General features: G+C 45.6%; 1 protein-coding gene across 1 annotated transcript in view; it reads left to right on the top strand.

Moving 5' to 3' along the window:
* The window catches only part of LOC138293872 (potassium channel subfamily T member 1-like), a 577,968-nt gene that overhangs the window by 72,659 nt on the left and 482,012 nt on the right, over window positions 1–23,297 (top strand). The window contains exon 7 of the mRNA XM_069233172.1: window positions 8,824–8,898. Coding sequence (XP_069089273.1) covers window positions 8,824–8,898 — 75 coding nt within the window. The remainder of the gene's footprint in view (window positions 1–8,823; window positions 8,899–23,297) is intronic.

The following is a 23,297-nucleotide window of genomic DNA, read 5'->3' as shown; positions in this document are numbered from 1 at the left end:
TGCGCCGGGCCCTGAAGACCAGTGGAGGCAGGTCATGCACAGGAGGAGCGGCCTGTGCAGAGCTGCTGTGTGTGCTTCATTTGCACCGGCGAGGCAGCTGGAATTGCCTGTAGGACTTGGAGCAGCAAGGTCTGGGCTGCAAACTTGCTGGGCACTTGGCCCCAAATATGAGCACAGCTGTACATTGATAGCTGAGGCCTCTTGCAGGGCTGTCGTGCCTGTGGTTCGAAGGCACCCCAAGGATACACTGCGGTATGATGGTGGCTCAGCAGACCAGGGCCCCTTGATGATAAGAGTGAGTCACCCAATGTGGGATCATTTGGGGGCCCTCTGACATTGCCAGACAGCGGAGGAAGCCTCTTCATTTTTCACTGTGGATACCACAACTTGACACCAGAAGGGGCCCCATCTCTTATACTGTGAATACACATCTGCAGCCCCTGGCATGGCTATACTTGGGGCGCTCAACTGCTGAATGTGCTCAACTGGAAGGGGTGAACAGAGTGCCAATCTGTCGCCACCTAGAGGTGCCTGTGCAGAATGGGAACTGATTTTTGATTTTCTGCAAGGGCTCAATTGGCCATCTGCCCCTGTGGGTCTGTGGCTTGGAGTTGAGGAGATGGTCTCCCCTCCTGGTGATCGGTATCCCTGCAGGGTACCTGGTGTTATGTATCCCTCGCCGGCTGGGGGCACATCGTTACTCTGGTGTACTTACCGGGCCTGCCACCCTGAGAGACCAGAAATGGCCTATTGGCCCCGCAGGAGCGTGCACCAGCATCCTGTACTACAAACGGCCCTGATGGTGAAGCCCAAGACGAATGAGATGCACCTTCATGGATGGGCAGCCTTCAGCCTCTAATGCTGAAGGGACAAAAGGGGATGGTCCGCTACGCCATCTCAAGGCCAGAATGAGTACTCCTTTTACTCCCTTTTTCACGACATACATACCTGTATAGACCTGTTTCTTTGCCGTGCCCTTCTTGTCTTGCCATCCCACACACAAAATATCTTGCACGCACAATGTCCGACCATTGTCTGCTCCTGATCTTGCTACAATGAGGCCGCGCCTGCCCTCAAATTCCAACTTTGTGGTTACAGACTAGCTTCCTCCTTGATCCCCTGTGGGTCTGGTCAGGCGTCTGGTGGAATACTTTGAGCTTAATGCCATCTCTGCTTCTGATCGAGCAACTGAGAGGAACACTCACGAGGCTGTGATACAAGGGCATTATATTTCCACTAAATAGGGCATTCGGCAGTTGTTGCACCAGGACCTACTTGCTAAAAAAGGTGATATGTGTAGCTTAGAATTGGAACAACCGCGATCCCCTGATTGGCTTGCTTCTTTATTATGCATATGGGGAGAACATAGGGACTTGGAGCGAAGATTGGGGAGGCTTGATTGTAGTCACAACCTTCCCAGGCTACACAGAGAGGGCAACCACGTAGGTAGGATGTTGATGTGAATAATACGTGATGAATGCTACTGCCCCTCCCGATGTGCTTCAGGCAGGCGATAGTGCAATCCTTAATAAGCAGAACGACATTAATGCAGCCATTGTGGGTTTCTATAGATCACTTTACGCAGATGTGCTGGGTCCTCCTGGATCTGCCCTGCATGAGTATCTTCAAGAGATTCCACTCCCTGGGCCAAATGCAGCCTTTGGGGCTGATCTTAGTGCTCCCCTTCTGCTAGATGAATTGTGCGTGGCAATTTCACAAATTGTGCACAGTAAAACGCAGTCGCGGCTCGCTTAACTATGAAGGGGTGGAATGGGTGCAGCACGCGGGGGTTAACATTTAATGTAAAAAAGTAAATAAATAAAAACGTACCTCCTCCGTTGCTGCGCCGCTCCCTTGCCGTCACTGAAGACAGACCCAGGCTCCCAGCCTGCCCTGTGGCCAATTCTGACGCTGCTCAGAGCAGCATCAGGATTGGCTGGGAGCGCCCAGCAGGGCCCTCACACTCAGACTGGGAGCCTGTGCAGGCTCCCCCTGCCCGGCAACTGTGTTGCCAGGCTGGAGAGTGCCAACAGCGCATGTGTGTTTGGCCGGCCCGAGATGGCCAGCCAAGCACTCATGCGCTCTGAGAGGAGTGCACAGTGCACTCCCCTCAACTCGTCACTACCCCACCCCCCCAGGGCCTGCCCTGCCCCTTTCACCACGGAGGGATAGTAAACATAGTTTGGTGAAAGGTTTGCAGATTCTGCTGCTGGCAGAGGGGCGATGCTCCTCTGCCCTAATGGAGGTGCCGCCCCTGGTAAAATGCCAGGTACCGATGGCCTCCCTGTAGACTATTACTCCACTTATGGAACTATCCTGACACCTAAGCTTTTGGAAGTTTATAACGCAGCATATGACTCTGGGCAACTCCCTGATACACTCTGCAAGGCTCTTATTGTACTTCTTCCCAAGCCAGACTGTTATCCATTAGACATACACTCCTACAGGCCACTCTCCATGTTGAATTTGGACTGTAAAATTTTGGGGGAAATCCTGGCAAATAGATTGCTGCTGCTACTCAGCACCCTCGTGTATGGAGATCTTTCAGGTTTTATACCGGGGAGAAGCACTTTTCTCAACGTCCTTTGATTGCTAGGTCTCCTTAAGGTGAATCTGGATACCACTGGTGTTCCGGTGGAGATGTCACTTACTCCGACACCTTAGAGTGAGAACGCTTTGCAACGCTTCAGGCCATTTGGATTGAGCCAGGCTACTTGCAGTGGCTCAGGACCCTCTAGGGCACGGGTCGTCAAACTGGGGGGCCTCAAGTGATCCGGGGGGGGGGGGGGGGTGCCAGGCTCTGGCCAAAAGAAGAATTATGCAGATAATAGTGCTTTGTTTTAAGCAGAAAAATGTTTATTGCATTTTTCAAAAGGTAGCAGAACTTAACTGCAATGTTTAAATAACTTTAGAAGTATTTAAACATTGCCAACTTAATAGAATAGTTATGAAATATTCTGAGGGGGGCCCGATAATTTATTTTTTTCCCACTGGGGGGGCGGCATTAACAAGTTTGAAAACTACTGCTCTAGGGGCACCCCAGAACTAGAGTCAAGAAGGGCCAGTATATTTCTGGTACGTTTGATGTTTTCAGGGGCACCGGGCATGGCAGTCCAGTGTCCCATTTACTTTTTGCGCTGGCCATGGGGCTATTGGATTGCTGACTGCATATATGGGTGGAAGACTGGGGATTTAGAGCTCAAGGAAGTAGCCATGTGATGTTGCTGTATGCGGTGATGTGCTTATATACTTGCTAGACCTGGAGGCCATGCTGCAGGTAGTTGTGCCACTTTTAGAGAAGTTTGGGGTGATGTCTGGTCTTTGTCTTAACTGGGCTAAGTCCTGTCTGTTCCCCCTCTGCCCAGTCTCCGAGCCTGAGAGAGCTGATCTCCCTAGAGCATGCCTTCAATGGCAATGTAATACATTTAAATAACTAGGTATAAGGATCTACCACTCCGATCTAGACCTCTTGGTGGGGAACCTATATAGGGACCTTGGTTTGGTGCGTGGGTCACTATTGTTTTGAAAATCTCTCCCCCTGCGCCAATGGCCACATGGTCATCTCAAAGATGTTAATCTTGCAACGAATTCTGCACTACTTTTTGGCCCTCCTGCTTGTGCTCCTCTCACATTTCTTTGCCGAACTTGCTGCCAGTAGAACTGACGTCAACGCCGTCTCATCCTCCTGCTTCAACACCCTCCGCATTCTCCGCAAAATCTACAGGTGGATCCCTGCCGAAACCAGAAGGACAGTTACTCAGGCGCTCGTCAGCAGCAGACTGGACTACGGCAACGCTCTCTACGCGGGAACCACAGCGGCTCTTGGCCCTGGTTAGCCTGGGAAGCGCCACAGATGATGGTGGCATGGTGTTGCTGGCTGAAATATTTCCAAATCCGCAGGGTTCCTCCCCGTGCTCACCCTTAATACCAGTGTGGCAGTGGCCAGCTCTTTGAGATTTTACCCAACTTCATGATGTGGCCTGATGGAAGGAAGCGGTAGTGAGCCAGACAGGTGATTTTTATGACGAGGGGGTGATTCACTCATTTGCTGAGATCTGCAACGACCCTCATATACCAGCCAGGCAGTTCCTGCACTATGAAGCTGTCCACCACACGCTTACCTTGGCTTGGGGGACAGAAATAAGCGGCCCTGCGACCGCACTCCAGCGCCACACCATGTGGGCACTCGTAGAATCACTACGGCCCTGTAGGCGTCTCTTTTGGGACAGTGGCAGAATCCGTTTACAAAGTCCAGAGACAGCTGGACAATGGACCTCCATTTCCCCTTGACTGACAAACATTGGACTCAGGCCTTAGGACAGGTTAAGGATGTTTCGCAGAACCTCTGTTTTCGTTTCACTTACTTTAATTTCTTACACTAGATAAATCTTACACCCCACCGTTTATTGTGCATGTTGCTGCGTCACATCCGGGTTGCCCACGAATAGGGGTTATAGATGATCTGTGATTGCCTGGGGGTGCAACAGGTTTGGGAGGAGATAGAGAAGAGTACCTCTTCCCTGGTCGATACGGTGCTCTCCTCTGACACTCCCCAGAGTCCTGCTGACTGGGTACTCGTCCTAGAGCCAAAGGAGATAAATATCTCCATAGATTTATACACATGGCGTTTGTGCTGTGCAAATGCTAGATTTCAATGGCTTGGAAATCACCAGCGGCATTGCATACATCCATTTGGCTCCACACACTGCTGCGCTGGGCAAAGGCCGAAGCTGTCGCACTCTCTGATGTCCGACAAGGGGGTCGCGGGGGGGGGGGGGGGGGCACAAGGGATCACGACATGCGATATCTATTTACAAACTATGGAGGCACAGTTGGAAGAGGCGAAAGACGGCGCCAGGCCACTGTAGGCTGGGTACGTTGTTAACAATTATTTGGCGGTAATCCATGCGTTATGCATGCATCTCATGTGTATGTGTGGGGAGGGGGTCTCACGATTGTTTTGTGTTAAATTTACCACTGTCATGTTTCTTTTTTTCCTCAATACGTGTTTTACATTTTTATCTTCTTCATTGTACATTTGTCAATGATAGGGCCTGCGGGTGTCCCTACAGCCCAGAGCCCCTTCACACTGGCCGCGTGCTGTACAAGGTGATTAGGTTGGGAAATGTATGTAACACAGGATAGGGGAGCCCATACACATGAGCATGTCTGTAATGTTCTTCAGAATGCAAATAAAGCAAAAAAGAAGCGCAAACGTCATTCTTATTTGGGATGGAGTTTATTGTATAATGACTAATTCACCGTAAATGATTCTGCCGCTGATCTTTTCATACAGGCTGAGAAATAAAGACAGCTATGCAGCTGCTTTTTATTAGTGTATTTTTGCTGCATAATTTTCAAATATTAAAGTGTTTACTAGTTCTAGGGAGAAAATAGAGCCACGTCTCGGCCCAAACAAACTTTCCAGTACACAACCATAATTTCATGTAATTTTGTGTTAAACTTGTTATGTGAAATTCCTGAAATTATGTCTTACCGCCATCTGGCGGAGGCACAGGAACACCAAGTACAACCACAATGCCAGCAACTGTTTTGTGGCATTTGTGGTTTTTGTGCTATAGTTTTTCAGCATGAAATGCTTTATTGTATCTAAATGGATCCGAAGACACGTGCACTAAAATATAGCACTAGGGACCAAATGTATACTCTTTTTGTGCCGCATTTGGTCATTTTTTGAGGCAAAAGCTGCGCAAACTTACAAAATGCAATTCGATGTTGTAAGTTTGCTCCGCTTTTGCGTTAAAAAAATGACGTAAATGCGGCACATTAACAGTATAAATATAGGCCTAAATGCTAGTTTCACATCTTGCATAATTGCACATACATTTAGTGGATATTCACATAATTACATAGAAAGAAATTATGTAAATTTCGCACACCCCATTCACGTCCCTTACTTGCTGTGAAGCCATACACTATACATGTATTGCTTAGAATTAGGACTCCCGATTTTATGGTCTTGATCACTATTTATTTTCATCTTCCGGGTCTTTATCCGTATTTATCTTTTGAGCAGTGAAAAATGAAGTTGCAGCCTTAATACTGGTGTGGAAGTGTATTTTCATATGGATTTAAATGAAAAATGTACCATCACACTTAGGTGACTGCATTCCCATTCACAAACCAGGGATGTGCAGCTCGCATGATGACTGGTTTGCAAATTGAGATGCAATTGATGTGACTTATGTACGAAAAACGACCTTTGTAATGAATATTAGTTAGGCAGGTCACAATTTGAGACCCCTTGCTATTGGCTGCCCCTTGTGATTGACTGCAAATGCAGTGATGGAGACCGGCAAGGAAGCAGTCCTCTGCCCCTGTATTTTCTGTCAAACCCGAATCATTTTCTTTTGAAAACAGCCCCTTCTGCCCCATTGTGGGCACAGGTGCTGCTTTTACAATACGTTTCCCATTTTGGAAGCCATTTGATGCAGTGGCAGCCGGTAAATTTAGGAGCGAGGGGGGCGGGCATCACACTCATTCATTCACACCCGCCGCACATCTATTTACAACACTCATCAACATTCAAACATACACGCACGCACCAAACATTAATTTAAAAAACACACACACACACACACACACACACATGCATGCACACACACACACTTACTTACCTTCAGTCTCGGAGGTCCCAGGAGGGTTGGGACTGCTTCCTTCCCTCACTGGCCGACCTTAGGTCAGCCAATGAGAGAAGGCAGCAGTCCCAACTTTGTCACAGAGTGGGATGGGGTCAGTGAGACTGCTGACCCCTCCCCACTCAGTGATGAGGTGTCACTGATTAACACGCGCCCTGGGCGCTGCAGGGCTTAAACCTGAAGCACCCAGGTCAAGGTCAATGGGTGACGCTTCTCCACGTCACCGAGGGGAAGGGCCTCGAGGCACCTTTACTGAGCTGAGGGGTCACCCCCATAGGAGCTGGGACCTCTTCAGCCCAGAAAACTTCAGCTCAGACAGCCAGGAGTCAAGCATGCGCAAATCGCGCAAGTCTCAATCCTGGCTGCCTGATCTGAACATGAAGAGTGTCTGTCAGGCTGACCTTTACTCAGCCTGATAGGCACTCTTCATGAGGGGCAAAAGGTGGGGGGACGTGGCCCCTCCGCCCTAAAGGACGGGCTGTGGCTTATTTGATGGATGAGCAGGCAATAGTCCTGTGGACTACTGCCACAACCACCATGTTCGCAGTACAGGATTGACAAAGTGGAAGATGTCCCTAGAGGACACCTTGCCTTTTGCTCATCTGTTACCATCCTCGCTATGGGGTCGGCAACTCATCAATGGTTTGTGACAGCTATTAGGTCACAAAACATTGATGCATTCCACTCCATTCAGAAATAGGAGGGTTCCACCCCTTTTGCACCCCCTCCTATTAGTGATTCAGAAAAGATCGCAAAAACCCTTTTAAGCTGAAATCATACTCTTGAAAGGACTTCAGTACATTAGGAAAAGCCCTTTTGCAGTCACAAACCTTGCGATTTCGGGAATTGTAGAATTTACGAAGACAAAGGCCTTTGGTGAGCTCATTTGTCATAGAAATAAAACAATATATCTAACTGAGAAGATTAATCTAGTGATACCAGCACGTGTGCACAGCTACAGCTGTTGAAGTTTCTTTATACAATTCTCTTATACTGTATAACTCCCTGTGCTGTCAACGTGCACAGCCATTCTGCAGTGCATCATTATTGGCTGCAAGGAGAGACACTCAAATGAAAATCACACTTATTTTTCCTTTAAAAAACATAAATACATACATAGAAACATATTGTTTCACTTATGTGTAAAGTTATACAATGGAAAAGTGGGTGCCTTACTTGTAACTCGTTGCCAGTCACAAAGGTTTTCAAGGTAACTTGATTTTGCACCGCTTTACTACTTGTGCAATAAAAAAAAACAGAACAAACGGATTTCGCTTCAAATACTAACGCATATCTTGCATTAGAAAATTGAAGGCACTGTATTCCATTCATTTCATAAATCTAAGCAGTAAAAATTGTGTGAAACGAGTTTGCACTATAGTTTGCCCTGATTCAAATACATGCTGCTTCATTCCGTTTTATATAAGTAGCACACATTGTGCGAATCGATTTCCAATTTTTTTGCACCAATGCAAAGTTTCAATGGTACAGCCCCAGCAGGGAGACATGTTCTTAAGTCCTCATTATCAACCATGCTTCAGAACGAGCTGTCAGTTATGCTGTCTGGCGGGTGAAACCAATTGTTTTACACCAAACTGAGTTCTCTCGATGTGCTACAATGGATTTAGCTATTGTTGTTCAGTCATGACTAGGTTTGCACCTGCTACCCAAACATTGCCCAGATCATACTAGATGGATTACACAGATGTCAGTTGTATCATTTCCATTGGCTTTTGGAATGGCGCAGAATGCCATGTTTACACAGAACTGTATGTACAAATCTAGTTTTTGTACGGTCAGGGAGGTGTAAATGCTGGTGCAAAATTGCACCAGTGCAATTTAAGTAATCCTGAATTGTCTGTCTAAATTGTGAAAATTAAGTAAATGCAGTCTGGGTAATGCTGCCAACTGTTATCATAACTAACATTGTAATTGACCAGCTTTCCAGATCCTCACTCTCCCAAGTTAGAGATAATTGCATGCCTGCCCCACGTGTTTCTGGTTGGACCAGGTAGAAATCTGTCTCTCCTGTATATTTGTCTTGGGGGTCTAAGGCAAAGGTCACAGACAGTGGTTTGAATGTCCTTTCACTTCTACTCAGCTGCTCTTTCTTTGATGATTCCGAGGTCTGACCTCTTGTCTCTTTGTCCTTTTCTGTTGCCAGGGAAACATATGGGAGCAGGTCCTTCGGATCCCCTTCATCTTGGAGATGATGAACACCCTTCCGTTTCTCATCACTGTAAGATGTTTTCATGAATACCGGTATGATTGTGCAGTGTGTTCTTTGTGGGAATGTGTCATTTTCGCTTTCAATATTGCCTGACCATCCCAATACAATGTGGCATTGATGCGGGGTCGCTTTCTGTTAGGGTGCTGTGGTTTCAGTAGCCATGGTGAATGTCAGAGGCTTGTGACAAAGAGATATTGACACGACTCACAAACCTTCTGTGGTACATGATGGCATCACGTCATATAGTAGTCACCTCCATAAAATAAATATGTCATCGTCTGACTCAGGCTTCTCAAAGAGTAGCTCGCAAGCTATTACTAGCTCTACAGCTACCCGGAAGTGGCTATCCTACTAAATTAGAACTTTTTGCTGGGTTGCATTAATATATGTATACCAAAATTTAAAAGGGTGTATTGAAGACAATAATGTGTGTCTTTTCTGAATTCACAAGCTTATGTTTTGAGAAAAATAGTTGAATTTCAAAATATATTTAAAGTTTATGTTTGAGTAATACATCATGCAGGGTTGGAGAGATTTATTACTAATATTATTAAATTGCTACCCATGTAGAGGAATTTCACATTGACAAATCATGTGTACTTCACTGCTAGCAACCCTGCCTGATGCACTGAAGTGATGACAACTGGTATTCTTGCACATCATCAGTATATTATCTTGTCTAATGTTGTTACTGTTACAACTCTAATAATATTAGTAGCTTCGGATAGTTTTCATTGAACATAAGTAGCTCTTAATGAGACCCATGGTCTAACTGCTGCTCTCTGTTCATGAATTAAATGTTCTGTACATATGTATGTGGTATCTGTGTAGCACACCCCTAGCATCAAAGGCAGTGGAGAACTGTAGAGGGTCAAAGATATAGTCAACAAGTGATAGGGATGGTAGTTGTTTTTTGCACTCTTAATGCATCATGAAGTAATGTTCTTAAGAGGTATGTGTTCTGGTCTTTCCTAAATTGGAGCAGTGTTGGGGCTATCTGTGTGAGAAGCAGTGTGAATGAAATTTAGTTAATTTTATAACTTGTACGTTGCATAATTATTTTCAATCCTGTGCTTTTTATGGATCTGTTTTCAAATATTTTATTTCAGAAACCTTTGCCTTTGTGCTCTGTAGAGTTTGTCAGGTTGTCCAAGTTAAAGAAGCTAGAAGGTTCCACAGGGAACTTAAGGCCTTGTTTAAGGAAGAGGAGAACAGAAACATTCCCTGAAATGTTCAGCAGTCCTGCCACCCTCCCATCACATCTCCAATCTAATTTAAACATCAAACATGAATGTTGATGGTTTCCCTAATAGCTGGAACCACCTTTGGCTCTGGCATTAGTAAAAGGTGTTTGACAGGGCACCTACCTGCCAGTGGGAATGGCGTTGGAAGAGTTCTGTTGCACCAAGAATATCCCCTCCATGGCAAACAGGCATACAGCCCAGCTGAGAGTGCCAGATTTCATGTGAAACTGTTTTTCTGACTTTTTATTTGGGTGATTAAAAGTGTTCCCACAGTCCTTAGTCCAGTCAGGTGGTACTGGTGGACAAGGAAGAACCCATACACATGGGTTTTTGGGGAAACACAGGGCCCTCAATGAGCTGACCAGTAAAGATGCACACCCAATTTTAAGAGCTGATGAGCTGGTGGACCAGGTGGGTGCTGCTCACTTCCTACTTACCTTTGATCTGACCAGTAGCTTTTCAAGTACCATTGATCTTACCAGTGGCTATTGGCAAATGACATTAGCACCTTGTGCCAAAGAGAAGCCTACATTCTCTGTGCCAGATGGATTGTTCCAGTTTATTTTCATGCATTTTGGGATCCGAAATGCTCCTGCCACTTTTGAGCTGCAGGTGAACTATGTTCTCTCAGAGATTAATGAGTTCTGTGTGGCCTACCTGTACGATAATGCCATCTTCACAATTAATGGGACCGCATGAGGCACCTGGAACAAATGCTAGTTATGATACTGGGAGTGAAACTGACCATCAAGGCAACAAAGTGCCAGCTAGGGAATCCCTCTGTAGTCTAGCTTGAGCATCAGACTGGCAAAGGAAAGATCTGCCCAAATGATACTAAGATCCAGTCTGCCTTTCGAGTGGGAGGGGCCCATCACCAAGACTTAAGTGTGAGCCTTACTAGGACTCACTGGATGTCCCCTGCATGGTAAATAGGCAAGTATCCTTGCCATCAGTGCTGAATTTATGTAAAACTGGAATTCTGACTTTTTGGTTAGCCCTACCGTCATGTTAATCTTGCATGTGCTCTAGGGCCTGGGCCTGTCCTTGGTACTGTGAGGTCCAGGACCTATTCTGCGACCATAAGGAGTGCACAAATCATGCCCTCACAGTAGTCATAGGCCTACTGTCCATAACAAGGTGAGATACATAAAGCGATGGTGGTAGCATACTGTGTGATTTGTGATTCTTTAGTGTGACTGAACTTTTTCCTAGTGTCAGAGTGAAGTGGTATACTGATCTCTCTTCTGCTGTTATTTGAACCACTAAAACTTTTTGCTCACATCCCATATGAATATCCGGTGTCTGTAATGAATGTGTAACATACATATATGGTAATATGTGGTAATAAGACTGTCCCTGTGGTATTAATTTGTTTACTCAGGCCAGCAAGATCTTTTATGGACACCCATGGATTAGCACAACATGAGATGAAGGCTGATGTCTACTTCCCCAGATAGTGGAAGTGTATTACTTGCATTCCGGTTGATGGGAGGTGGCGATCCAGATACTGAAGGGAAAGACAATGGAGACAGGCTATTATTAGAAATGAATTGCCTTCTTAGGAAATGGCTGCTGATTAGTTCTTCTTGAGGACTGCCATGTGGTAGATGGTGGGTGAGGACTGTGGTGTATTATATGGTATGGTTGTGCAACCTTACCAGATAATACACTCTTTGGTCCAGTCGGGCTCATTTGAAAAACCTCTAGCTCAACCCTGTGTAGCTGAGGCTTTGAGCAGCAAGGCTTAAACAAAGGAACTAGTGTAACGCATTTAGAAGCACCAAACGCAAAGAATGTCACACATCACAAAAAAATTTTTACACCAAGTTGGAAAAGTAGGTTATATTGTCATAATTTTTTAGACAACAAGATGAGCAAAATCCATCAGAGGATTCCAGAGATATAGATGTTTAAGTAAAACTTAAATATCTGCATACTAGTACAAAGTAGAAACAAGCATTGGTAACTAAAGTTTAGAAAATTTGAAAGAGTTGTGTTCGGCTACTGCGGCCCAAATGGGATGGCCAAATGCAGCAAGGAGAAAGTCAGGAGGGCCATTAAGGAGTACTTGGACAGTTACCTGGTTACCAAATCAGTCTCAAGTCCTGGTCACTAAATCAGCCTTACATCAAGACTGCTATAGACAGGAGTGGTCCTGAATTTGGGGATGCAGGATGGCGAGGATGCTGAAAAATCCTCTAGGTGCTGTGTAGTTGACTGGAGTGTCCTTGGTATTATTCCTCAGTCCACCGATAAAATGGGCTAACTTTTGCTCCAGAGGCCAAGGTCCCTCGACATCCTCTTTGAGCCAGTAGAAGGCTAGCTGCATCTGGGCTACCAGTCACAGCTAAACAGCCGGTCCAGCGGTATCCTTTAGTGAATGCTAGTGTTCTTCTGTGGAGACCAATTTGGACTCAGGCAACACTCACAGGTTGAGCAGGCTTGGGTGCAAATTTTGGCACTCGAAGTTCGGTCTCTTAGGGCGCCCAGTGGTGGTCAATGGCATTTTGCAGAAAGGCAACTGATTTGCCAGGATGGGCTTCTTCAGCTTCGATGGCCCCGGTGCTGGTTCCATGGGGTCAGCCCACTGACCGTTGGAGTCACTTCTTTGGTCTGGGGCTTGGGAGAAACTTTTCTATGAGCCAGAAGCCATGGGCACAGTTCTCTCTTTGCTAGCCCAAGGTGCGACAGGGGCAGTCCAGCAGTCGGTGCAGCCTCTCTTGTCAGGCCCAGGAGTCAGCAGGGCAGTCCCTTTTTGGTCCTTTCTAGGGGTGGGCAGAATCTTTAATTCCACCGGCGGAATTGGAGGAATTTAGTAATTCGGCATTACTTTTGTAATGCGGAATTACTAATGAATTTCTCAGCTCCGCCAGCAGAATTAATCAGCACTATTGTCTGAATCCCTTTAAAATGTTACCAGGAATTACAATAAAATAGAAAGGGATTACAGCTAGCTGTGCAAATCCAGAGTAAAAGCAAGGCTTCAATTCTATTCTGAGGGGTGCCTTTGGCACGAGGGGATAAATCATTGGACTTCCTACCCTTCTTCCATCTGTTCAAATGTGCATTTTATCTACAACCATGCATGCTGGTGCACACCACATTCCAGGAACAGACACACTGTGTTCATTGAGGGATACGATCTGTATTATTAAAAATGTATGATAAAAACTAGGTAAGCTATATTTGTAAACTGAAGCATACAGGTTTCAACTGGAGTTGCCTCATTCCTAGAAGGCTGATGATTTAAATGTAGTAGAATGACGGGCAAACCTGCTACTGACACATTGGCTTTTTGAATCTTTGGAACTGAGAGGAGATCCATCAGCCTGTGCTGGTGATATTACTGCATGTGCTACATCCACCTTGCACAGAGCATAGTGGGCAAGCTCAATTGAAAGGCTCTCAAAAAGGGATTGAAATCGAGGAATGGGCTACTTCTGCACTGAGCAGGAGAGCTTGTTCTGTGTGGTATACTGTAATCTAGCGTGGGGAGTGCTGAAGAAATTAGGCTATTAAATGAGGGATAGGCATGAAATTCACTACCCGAGGATGCAACTCCACCATGAGCACTGACTGTAGGGAGCTGTGATGTGTTAAGGGCAGGGTGTAATTGTGTATGTAATGGGATGGAAGTTGGAGAAGCCCATTAGTTGGGCTAGAGCAACTGTTCAGATATCTAGAACTATTCTGTTATTGATAGTTTAATAACACAAGTAGCTTGAATCTGAGGTACATGTTCATTTAATAGATTTCCCTTATAAACACTTTAGCAAGTTAACATGTTTGATCCCAGATGCATGTGCAACAAGATACACTGATACACTGATCACAGAGACTTGAGCACAGTGTTATACGAGGACGTACACATACGCTGTGACATTCTACTCTTTCAGACAAGCGGGCAAACTAATGTATGACTCTGTTACACCTGCGCACAGTTTGGTGGGCAGAACTCTGTGGAATCTTGCATTTTTTATGTAACTCCGCGTAATTCTGTGGAGTAAAGCTCTGTTTCTCCCACCCCAAGCATGGGATCTAGCAATCTCATCATGCACTATTCTGCCCACTCCCAATATGTCAGAACCCTTCCTTGGATGTTAGAAGCATGGTGGCCCACTTTAAGGGTGTGTCTACCTGTGGGCTGAACGCCCATAAAGAAAACCAGTGTGTGTCCCTTCACTGATCCCATCACCGGCCTGTCTATCTGAACAAAGGGGAAACCCTTCAGGAGTGTGATCACCATTTGCTCAACAATGGCTGCTTCACCTTTTAACTTTTGGTCCAACACCCTGAGTGACTTCCTGCAAGGGTGAGGTAACACCTCTACCTGTAGCAAGCTTCTATTGTTCTTGGTCCTGAAAGCTGTCCACATGACTCCCCAGGAGGGCAGAAGACTCTCTGTTGGACAGTAACTGTGCGAAGCCACCAGACAAACTGGACAACAGAACATCAACTTTTAAAAGTTGCCTTTCATTAAAAGTAACATTAAATTTGACTTGGGCATCAAGTCGAGTTTAATGCCCTGATTAATTTGATTCCTTGAAGTACCTATTTTAGTAGTCCCACTCAGAAGTTAGCCAGACTGAGGGGTCAGTCGATAACTCCTTATTAGTCAATGGTGCTACTAACTTGTCCACAGCAAAAACAACCACTTGGGAGTTTTGATGTTAGGCCATATTGAAACTATATGCCCTACTTAATAATATACATATCCATGCCTAATGGCTCTTACTTAGGGGAGACTTACAGATATTAAGGAAAATTGGGGCTTTGTCATTGGTTTAAATGGCAAAGTCAAACTAGCAGTGGAAAAATGCTCTTTCAGGAAGCAGTTGCGTGCTGGGAGCCATTTTCTACTTTGTTTCACACAGGGTGGCACAGCCAGTGTTGCAGCCCTGACTGGACACTTGTACATGCCTGAGTACCCTTGGTACCATATACTAGGGACTTATAAGTAACTCAGTTTATGCCAATTAAGGATAGCAAATTCAACATGCATTTTGTAAGGGGCCAGAACATTGGCACTCAAGTTGGTTGGCAGGCCTCAGTGCACGCTCAGAGTTGAAAATCCAGCAGCTAGTAGTCCAAACTGGGGCGAAAGGTGTGTTGGGGGAACCTGCAAAAAGTTTTTTTCCTCACAGTGGGGTGGAAGAATGAGGCTGCACTTTCTTTTTTTTTAGAATGAGGAAGTTTCTAGGTATGGTCTTCTCTTTTGCCTTTTTCTGATTACTGCTTCTGGAAGGCTGGTGGTGGCCAGGTGCAAAGATCTCACACTTCATTGTGCTCATGTTTTGCTGGTCCTGTTTAGAGCCAGCCATATTGCTAACTTGTGTGAGAACCATCACTTTGCACAAAAGCTGTATATGATGAACATTAAGAAAATTAAGTTTGAAAGAAAACCTCCCCGAACCAGTTCTGAAGCGTTAGACAGTGGATCCACATACCCTATCTGGAAAAAGTGTAATCAAAATCAGCTCACTTTGTTCCAGTTCCAAGTTCTTTTAAGGAAGGAAGTACATTGTTTCCCAAAAGCACTCAAAAAACATCTGAAGGCTCAAGCATGGTGTTTCCCTAAGAGACAGTCTCCTAGTGGTGAGAGGACATCACCTGATTTCTGCACTTGCTGCAAGAACTAAGGATCTTGCCTAACTGCCTGGAAGCCTATCTACTGTGTTAGGTAAGGAGTGTGTTTCTGGTGCCAGAGTGGGGTATATTTGGTAGAGTGGAGTGTGGCGGGATAGCGTGGGCTAGATTGGGGTGAAGTAGATTGGGGTAGAGTGGAATGGGATAGATTGGGCTAGAGTGGAGTGGGGTAGATTGGGGCAGAGTTGAGTGAGATTGGAGCAGAATAGAGTAGACAGGGTAGGTTTGGGTGGGATAGATTGGGGTAGATTGGAGTAGGGTAGTGTAGAGTAGATTGGAATGGGGTTGATTGGGGTAGAGTGGATTGAGATTGAGTCATGTAGACTGGGGTGGATTGTGGTGACTTGGGGTGGGGTAGATTGGGGTAGAGTGGTGTGGGGTAGATTAAAGTGGGGTAGTTTCGGGTTGAGTGGAGTAGGGTGGATTGGGGTAAAATAGAAAATGTAGAGTTGGGTAGAATGGGGATAGATTGGGGCACATTGAGGTGGGGTAGATTTGAGTTGGGTATAGGTTGTGGTAGATTGTAGTGGAGTGGAGTGGGGGTAGATTGGGGTTGAGTGGAGTGGGGTACATTTGGGTAGGGTAGAAAGGATAGAGTTGGGTTAAATAGGGTTAGATTTGTTTAGATTCAGGTGGGTCGATTACGGTAGAGTAGTGCAGATTTGCGTAAGGTAAATTAGGGTGGATTATGGTGGAATGGAGTGGGGTAGATTGGACTATATTGAAGTGGGTATATTGGGGTAGGCTGCAGTGGGGTAGATTGGGGTAGAGTGGAGTGAGACTAGGGTAGTGTGGGGTAGATTGGGATAGGGTATATTGAGGTACAGTGGTGTAGATTGCAGTGGGGTAGATTGGAGTGGGGGGTTGAGTGGAGTGTAGTAATCTGGAGTGGGATGGATTGGAGTGAATTAGAGTTAGGTGGAGTGAGGTAGAGTGGAGCGGATTTGGGTGAAGTGGGTTGGGGTAGCTTGGGATAGAGGAGAGTGGAGTGAGGGAGATTGAAGTCAGTTAGATTGGGGTAGATTGGAGTGGGTCGATTGGAATAAAATGGAGTGGGGTAGATTGGAGTGAGGTAGATTGGGTTAGACTGGAGTATGGTAGATTGAGGTAGGATGGAGTGCAGTAGAGTGGGGTAGATTGGGCTGAGTTAGGTTGGGGTACAGTGAGGTGGGTGAGATTGGGATACAATGGTGTGGGAAAGATTTGTGTAAAGTGGGGTAGATTGGAGTGGGGTAGATTACAAAGGAGCAGTGGTCACTGTGGAACATAACAGTTTTAACTGCACAAAATGACCATGTTACATAGATGCAGCTGGTCCTGCCAACGGGGTTCCTTCCACCGAACCTGTTGTTTTTCAGCCAGTGCAAGCAATCTCCATGTCGGCATTTGTAAGGGGAACAATGAAAGTACACGGGTAGCGTGTTTACTGCTGCTGACTGAAAACAGCACTGCTTGAAGCCCACCCACAGTGGTTCATTAAAGGCTCAGTAATTGCAACAATGAAGGGCTTCGGCTGAAAAAAACAAGTAGGGTTGAGTCAGCATCCAGGGATTCTAGGCAAATCACTTAATTTCCGGCATTAAAAAATGGATGTGAACTTTTGTAATGTAACTGATGCTCATGTAAAGCGCCCAACACTTTCCAGTCAAGTCAAATTTTCACTACATAAAAATGCAAAAAAGATTAGTACCTCGATTTACAGCGAGAGCAGCAGATGAACACTAATTAACTCAAATCTGTGCTCTGTCCATTCTCCAAATAAACACAAGGAAGTCAAGCAGTAAGTGACGTCTTGCACATCCCGCCTTATTAAAAGACAGCAAAGAAGAGTGATAAGGATGCTGACAAATGTTAAATAAAGATCCCCTGTAGGCTCGACCTAAAAATGTGGCCTTGATGCACCTCTTACAAAAAGCCAGTACTTTCCCTAGGTCTGAAAGGATTTGGCTAATATAAAAAATTTAAAAAATCAGGACATTCTGAGCATAAATAGTTTACCCAGGTCGTCAAACCAGTCCTAGGCCCAAAGTTGTTGGGTGGCGCATTTTTAGGTCTGTCCTAGAGACAATAAAGCTTTTCCTCCAGCTTCATGTTTTCCAAAGAATCATGCCAAAACACATACATATATCCCAGCATACATGGGCCTTTTGTCAGCCCCCTTTATCGAATTAGTCTGTTTAAGTGCCAGTCACATTTAGCTTCCGGCCACTACATCCAACAGCACTTGACAAAGGGTCAGCCCACTTCGTCCAGTGGATGCCTTGCACTGTGAGTGACGACATTTTGTTTGATCAGATATACACATTCGTTTAAAAAGAAGTGCACTTCGGTGATAGTTCTGCTGTGCCTGTACTGCTAGACCACATCTTTATTTAATATTTTCAATGTTTGCCACCATTTTTGCAAATTTTCACAAAACATGGAAATCCCTTGTATGCTAGCCAAGGCCAGGGCCCCGGGCTATACCAGTGCTTCCTATACTTGATCTCATAGGTGCAGAGGTATTTTCTACCTTCAAAAACTTTGTGGAACAACTACTCAAACTATGTAAAACTGTATTTTGTAAAAAAAATGTAAGCAATCCCGTGAAAGTAGGTTTAGCAGAAAAAATGTCAGCAGAAGCCTCATTTTAGTGGGAGTATTCTCTCGCAGAAAAAAAACGTTTTTGCAGGAAAACTCACTCGCAAATTATTTTTAGTAAAAAAATTGAGTCGAGTTTTTCTAATTTTGCAAAACTTAGCAACCTTCATGAAATGTGAAGTCTGTAAACGTCACAAACCAATGCGAGTAAGAGTTCGATTTCGGGGCCCACGTTTTAAGCAACACTGATACTGGTGGCGATGATATTTTTCATTTGCTGGTGACATGGCCATCAGCAGAATGAGCGTGAGTAATCAGACTCCGGTATTGATGATTTACATTTCTTCTGCAACCTTTTGAAAAGATGTGTAACATTTCTACTGATTTCTTCTCATTTTGGCTAATTTGATGAACACTGGGGTGTCTTACCCAATGTTCATTCACCCAAAACATATTTTATTGCCCATTTCAATGACGTGTGATGTCTCATTTAAGAATTGGGATTTGTCGGCCAGTCGGTGTGCCCATGTATGCACTCCATGCTGCAAGCTGCCCTCCTTGTGCCACTGGTAGTACAGACGCAGCCCGTGCTGGTGCTAGTGCCAGTCACGGTGGATACTGTAGGCATCTCGGAATCTCAGGAAACCCCATTTAAAAAAAAATGATTACATTTTTAATGTTATTATTATTTTTTTCAATATGACTGTCTTGCGGACTCACCAAAGCTAGGGCTGGCCTCTTTTTTGCTCGCTTCTGTCTCCTCCGATTTCATGGGTACCCTCTTCCTGCCGATTCTACTTATCTTAGCTCCCATTCCGTCACACCTGCATCACTCACGTACGTACGTAACAGCGTGAGCTCTCTCTTACTTTTTTCATCTTCTGTTCTCTCTCTCTCTCTCTTCCTGGGTATCTCCTGTGGCTTCCCAAGGATGATATAATTCTTAGATTTGCCGCTGTTGTCAGCTCCTGTAATGTTCCATTCCAATCAAACTCACGTCGAGCTCTCTACTCAATTTATTCTTCTCCAGCAGCTTCCACCACACATCCCCTGCAGACGGTGAGCGATTAGCGCCGCGGGCGCGCGGGCGTAGGTTTTATCCACAGTAGAGAGGAGTGCTTGGGCAGGGGTAAGGTATACCATCATTGAATCCAAATAGAACCACCTGCTTGAAGCAAGGTTTTATTCCTCTCTAGAGATTTTTCCTAGATGGATTATCTAGGTGGTACTCGTTATTACAAATGTGGTTATTCTCTGTGACTGTTGATGATATGTATTTGGAGTTGAATGTTGTAGTCTGTGCGTAGTAATTGCACAACATTTTACGTCAGGTGCCTTATTTATTCCGTGCATGCCTTTGCTTGTGTGGAGTACTTTTAGAAAGGTTTTCTGTGCTCAGCAAAAGCTCATGCATTCGCTGGGCACGTAGGAGCACGGAATTTAGGTTTTGATCCATGTTGGATTCAGGTGTTCTTTGAAAAAACATGAGCCATTCATGAGTGAAAGTGCATGTGCCTCAAAAAGAGGGGGATTGGGAGGAAGCCATAATGTTTCTTCATGTGGTGAAAATCAGGTCAAATTTCAGGTTGATGCAATTTTATATTCTACACAGACTCTACTGCTAAGTGTTGAAGCTTAGTAGAGCCCCACATGATAAATTGGAGTTTGTGGATTCTAAGGCACATTCAGAGAGATACTGTCTGGAGCCACCAGAAAATCACAAGGTGCTGGGTGGAAATCCTGCTGGACATGATATGTGTTGGACGCAATGGATCCTGGAGTCTCCCATTATTCTGCTAGGGAGCACAGGACTTAGGACTTAACTAGACACAAGAAGTTATGTTAAACCAGGGCCTAATAGTGGTAAAGAGAGACAAAACGCAAAAATGGGCGAGCCCGGAATGACAGACCCTTAGGGGCATATTTAATATCCCCTAGCGCCGCCATGCACCACATTAGCGTCTTTATTTTTGCTGTTAATGTGGCCCAACGAGGCCGAAATCCCGCGCTATATTTATAGAGTGGCGCAATGCGTGCATTGTGCCACTCTGTAACCATTTGCACTACATTATTCCTGCGCTGGGCATAATGTATGCAAAGGGGGCGTTCCCCTGTTTGGTGGAGGGGCAAAAAAAATGCGCAGGGAAATCTATGAGATTTCCTTGCTCCATTTTTGACAGCACTTTTAACGCCTGCCTGGGTGTTAAAAGGGGGCTTCTATTCTTTAGAATGGGCCCCTATGTATTCTGCAGGAGTAGCGCCAACATTTTGGCACTACTCCTGGCGAGTACATCAATAGTGTCACATTGAATTATGCTATTGCCACTACCCTGCGCCGTGGTGCGCCTTATTTTATATACGGTGCATACATTATGGCAGTAGTGGGGCGATAAGGAGCTCAGGGAAAGTGGCGCTGCACTTAGTGCAGCGCCACTTTCCATAAATCTGCCCCTTAAAGACTGAAAAAGAGGCATGGTGTGGTCTCTAGAAGCCAAGAGGCTAGTATATACAGAAAGGGTCTGTCTTAAGCAACTTGAAAAGGTATGTGGGCATGGACATCACACCAGGTGTCTCTTGTACAATGATAATCTAAGGAGAGCCAGTAGAAAGATTGCAAGATTAAAAATGCTAAGGACGAAAGGGATGTAAGCCAGGAATTCGCCAACCACCACTGTGGCCTATTGTATGAGTTATAAAAATCTGAGTAACTGACTTCAACACCACAATATACAGCAGGAGTTAACAACATGTGTTTCAATATTGGAGGTCTGTGACAATAGCAAAGTACTGTACTACACTGCAACACATATATATCACTTAATACTCCTATGTTAGGGCTCTGAAGTGCTTGCCTACATGGGCAGCAAGTTATGCCATGTAGTTTGTGTGGTTGGAAGTGTGTTGTCTTTGTTTTCATCCTATGTGGGAAGTGTTTCCCTATTGTGCATGTGGTGCAGTTATTGTGTTATGGGACACTGCACTTAGTAGAGTGATGGATGAAGAAGAGTGAGAAATGGGCACACAATTACTAGTTTTTGATAACATGGCAGCTTTGAGCAGCTCTGCAAGTCATTTTATGGTATTATGTTCATTGTGCAGGTCGGCTGGTTACTGAACTGGGTTGTCCAATATGGGATAATTTGGGTTAAAAGTTTTTGTTCTTGAGTAGGCATAAGTTGGAGGGTGATATGGTGGTAAAACTATAACCCTGATGATGCGGTTAACCTGCTTTTCTATTTGGACCAAGGAAAAATCATTCAAATATGCATTAAAAATGACAGGTTTCAGAGAGCTGTGAAGTGATACAAAGGTGCAAAAAATGTAAGAGGTTTATTTTTATTTTAGGTTTTTTTAATGTAAAATTATATTTTTAAAATGCATGGGCTTCAGGGGCACAGGGGTGGGCTGGGCAGAGTTGCTGCTCATCTGAATGGTGAAAGTAGGGCTCTGCTTGCCGGTTCAAAGCATATTATACCAGAGGTGAGACCGTCGCATCCTCCTTCCACCAGCTAAAGAGATCTGAAGCCGCTTCCTATAAATAGTAAGGGATCTTGACATGTGCCCGGAGCAGGTGTACTAAATGGGCAGGTACTGTCCGGCACTGAGTACCTGCACATCTTTAATTTAAAAGGGGGAATACCTGCACTTCTCAGCAATGTTGCAATACATCACAATGGAGAGTCCCTGCACTTCTACATTTCCATTTATAGCGCTGCCCAGGCCCCAGTGGCATAACAAAGTCTCCCGCAGCCCCTGTGCTCCAGGCCCCACCCCCCCATCATCACAGCACCCTGGCCTGGGAGGTCCTGGGTGAGTCCGGAGGGGGACCCATCCTTGTACTGTGCATGGGGCCCCTAAAGTTTCGTTTCGCCACTGCCCTGGGGCAGACCCTAGACCAACATAAAATCCATTCACATCACAAGACAGTCTGAACACATCTGTTAAAGAACATATATCGAAACATGACTAGAAATTAACTAATGAATTCCTCATTTTCTGACACAGAGTACATAAAAGACGTGCTCAACGAATGTATGTCAGAACAACGCATGCTGGAACAATGCATGCCTGAAAAACGCAGTTGGAACAACAACCGCGTTGTTACCACTAATGCCTTTACCACAAATGCCTTAACAACAATTTTTCGTTGTAACGGCATTCCTGGTAAAGGCATTAGTGAAAGGCATGCATGGTTCCAGCATGCGTCCCCATGGCTCCCCACCTCCGACCCTAAAAATTACTGTGACCCCTCCACCCCTAAATCCACCCCCACCCCTGCCCCCAAAACTACCCTAACCCCCACCCTGCCCCTAAAATTACCATGACCCCACCCCACGCCTTAAACCTAAAACCACCCCAACCCCACCTCCCCACCCCTAAAACAACCCCAACCTCCACCCCTGTCCCTAAAACCTAAACTACCCCAACCCCGCCCCTAAAGCCACACCAATCCCCCACCCTGCTCCTAAAATTACCCTGACCCCCACCCCTAAAACCTAAAACCACTCCAACCCCCCACCCTGCCCCTAAAACTACCCCAACCCCGAACCCCGCCCCTTAAACCTAAAACCACCCCAACCCTCCACCCCGCCCCTAAAATTACATCGCCCCTAAAACCACCCCACCCCCGCCCCTAAAATTACCGCAAACACTCCACCCCCCCCCCCTAAAACCTAAAACCACCCCAACCCCCACCCCGGCCCCTAAAATTACTGTGACCCCTCACCCCACCCCTACAACCTAAAACCACCCCACCCCACTCCCCCGCTCCAAAAACCTAAACCACCCTGACCCCCACCCCCAAAAACTAAAAATACCCGCCCCCTACCCCTGTAACTAAAAATGCCCCGACTCCCTCCCCTGTCCCTAAACCACCCCGACCCCCACCCCTCAACTAAAAATAACCGACCCCCCCACCCCTGCCCCTAAAACTAAAAA

The sequence above is a fragment of the Pleurodeles waltl genome, chromosome 4_2, assembly GCF_031143425.1.
Source record: "Pleurodeles waltl isolate 20211129_DDA chromosome 4_2, aPleWal1.hap1.20221129, whole genome shotgun sequence".
NCBI classification, from domain to species: Eukaryota; Metazoa; Chordata; class Amphibia; order Caudata; family Salamandridae; genus Pleurodeles; species Pleurodeles waltl.
Note: the sequence above shows the minus strand (reverse complement) of the source record. Positions and strands in the feature narration are given on the sequence as shown.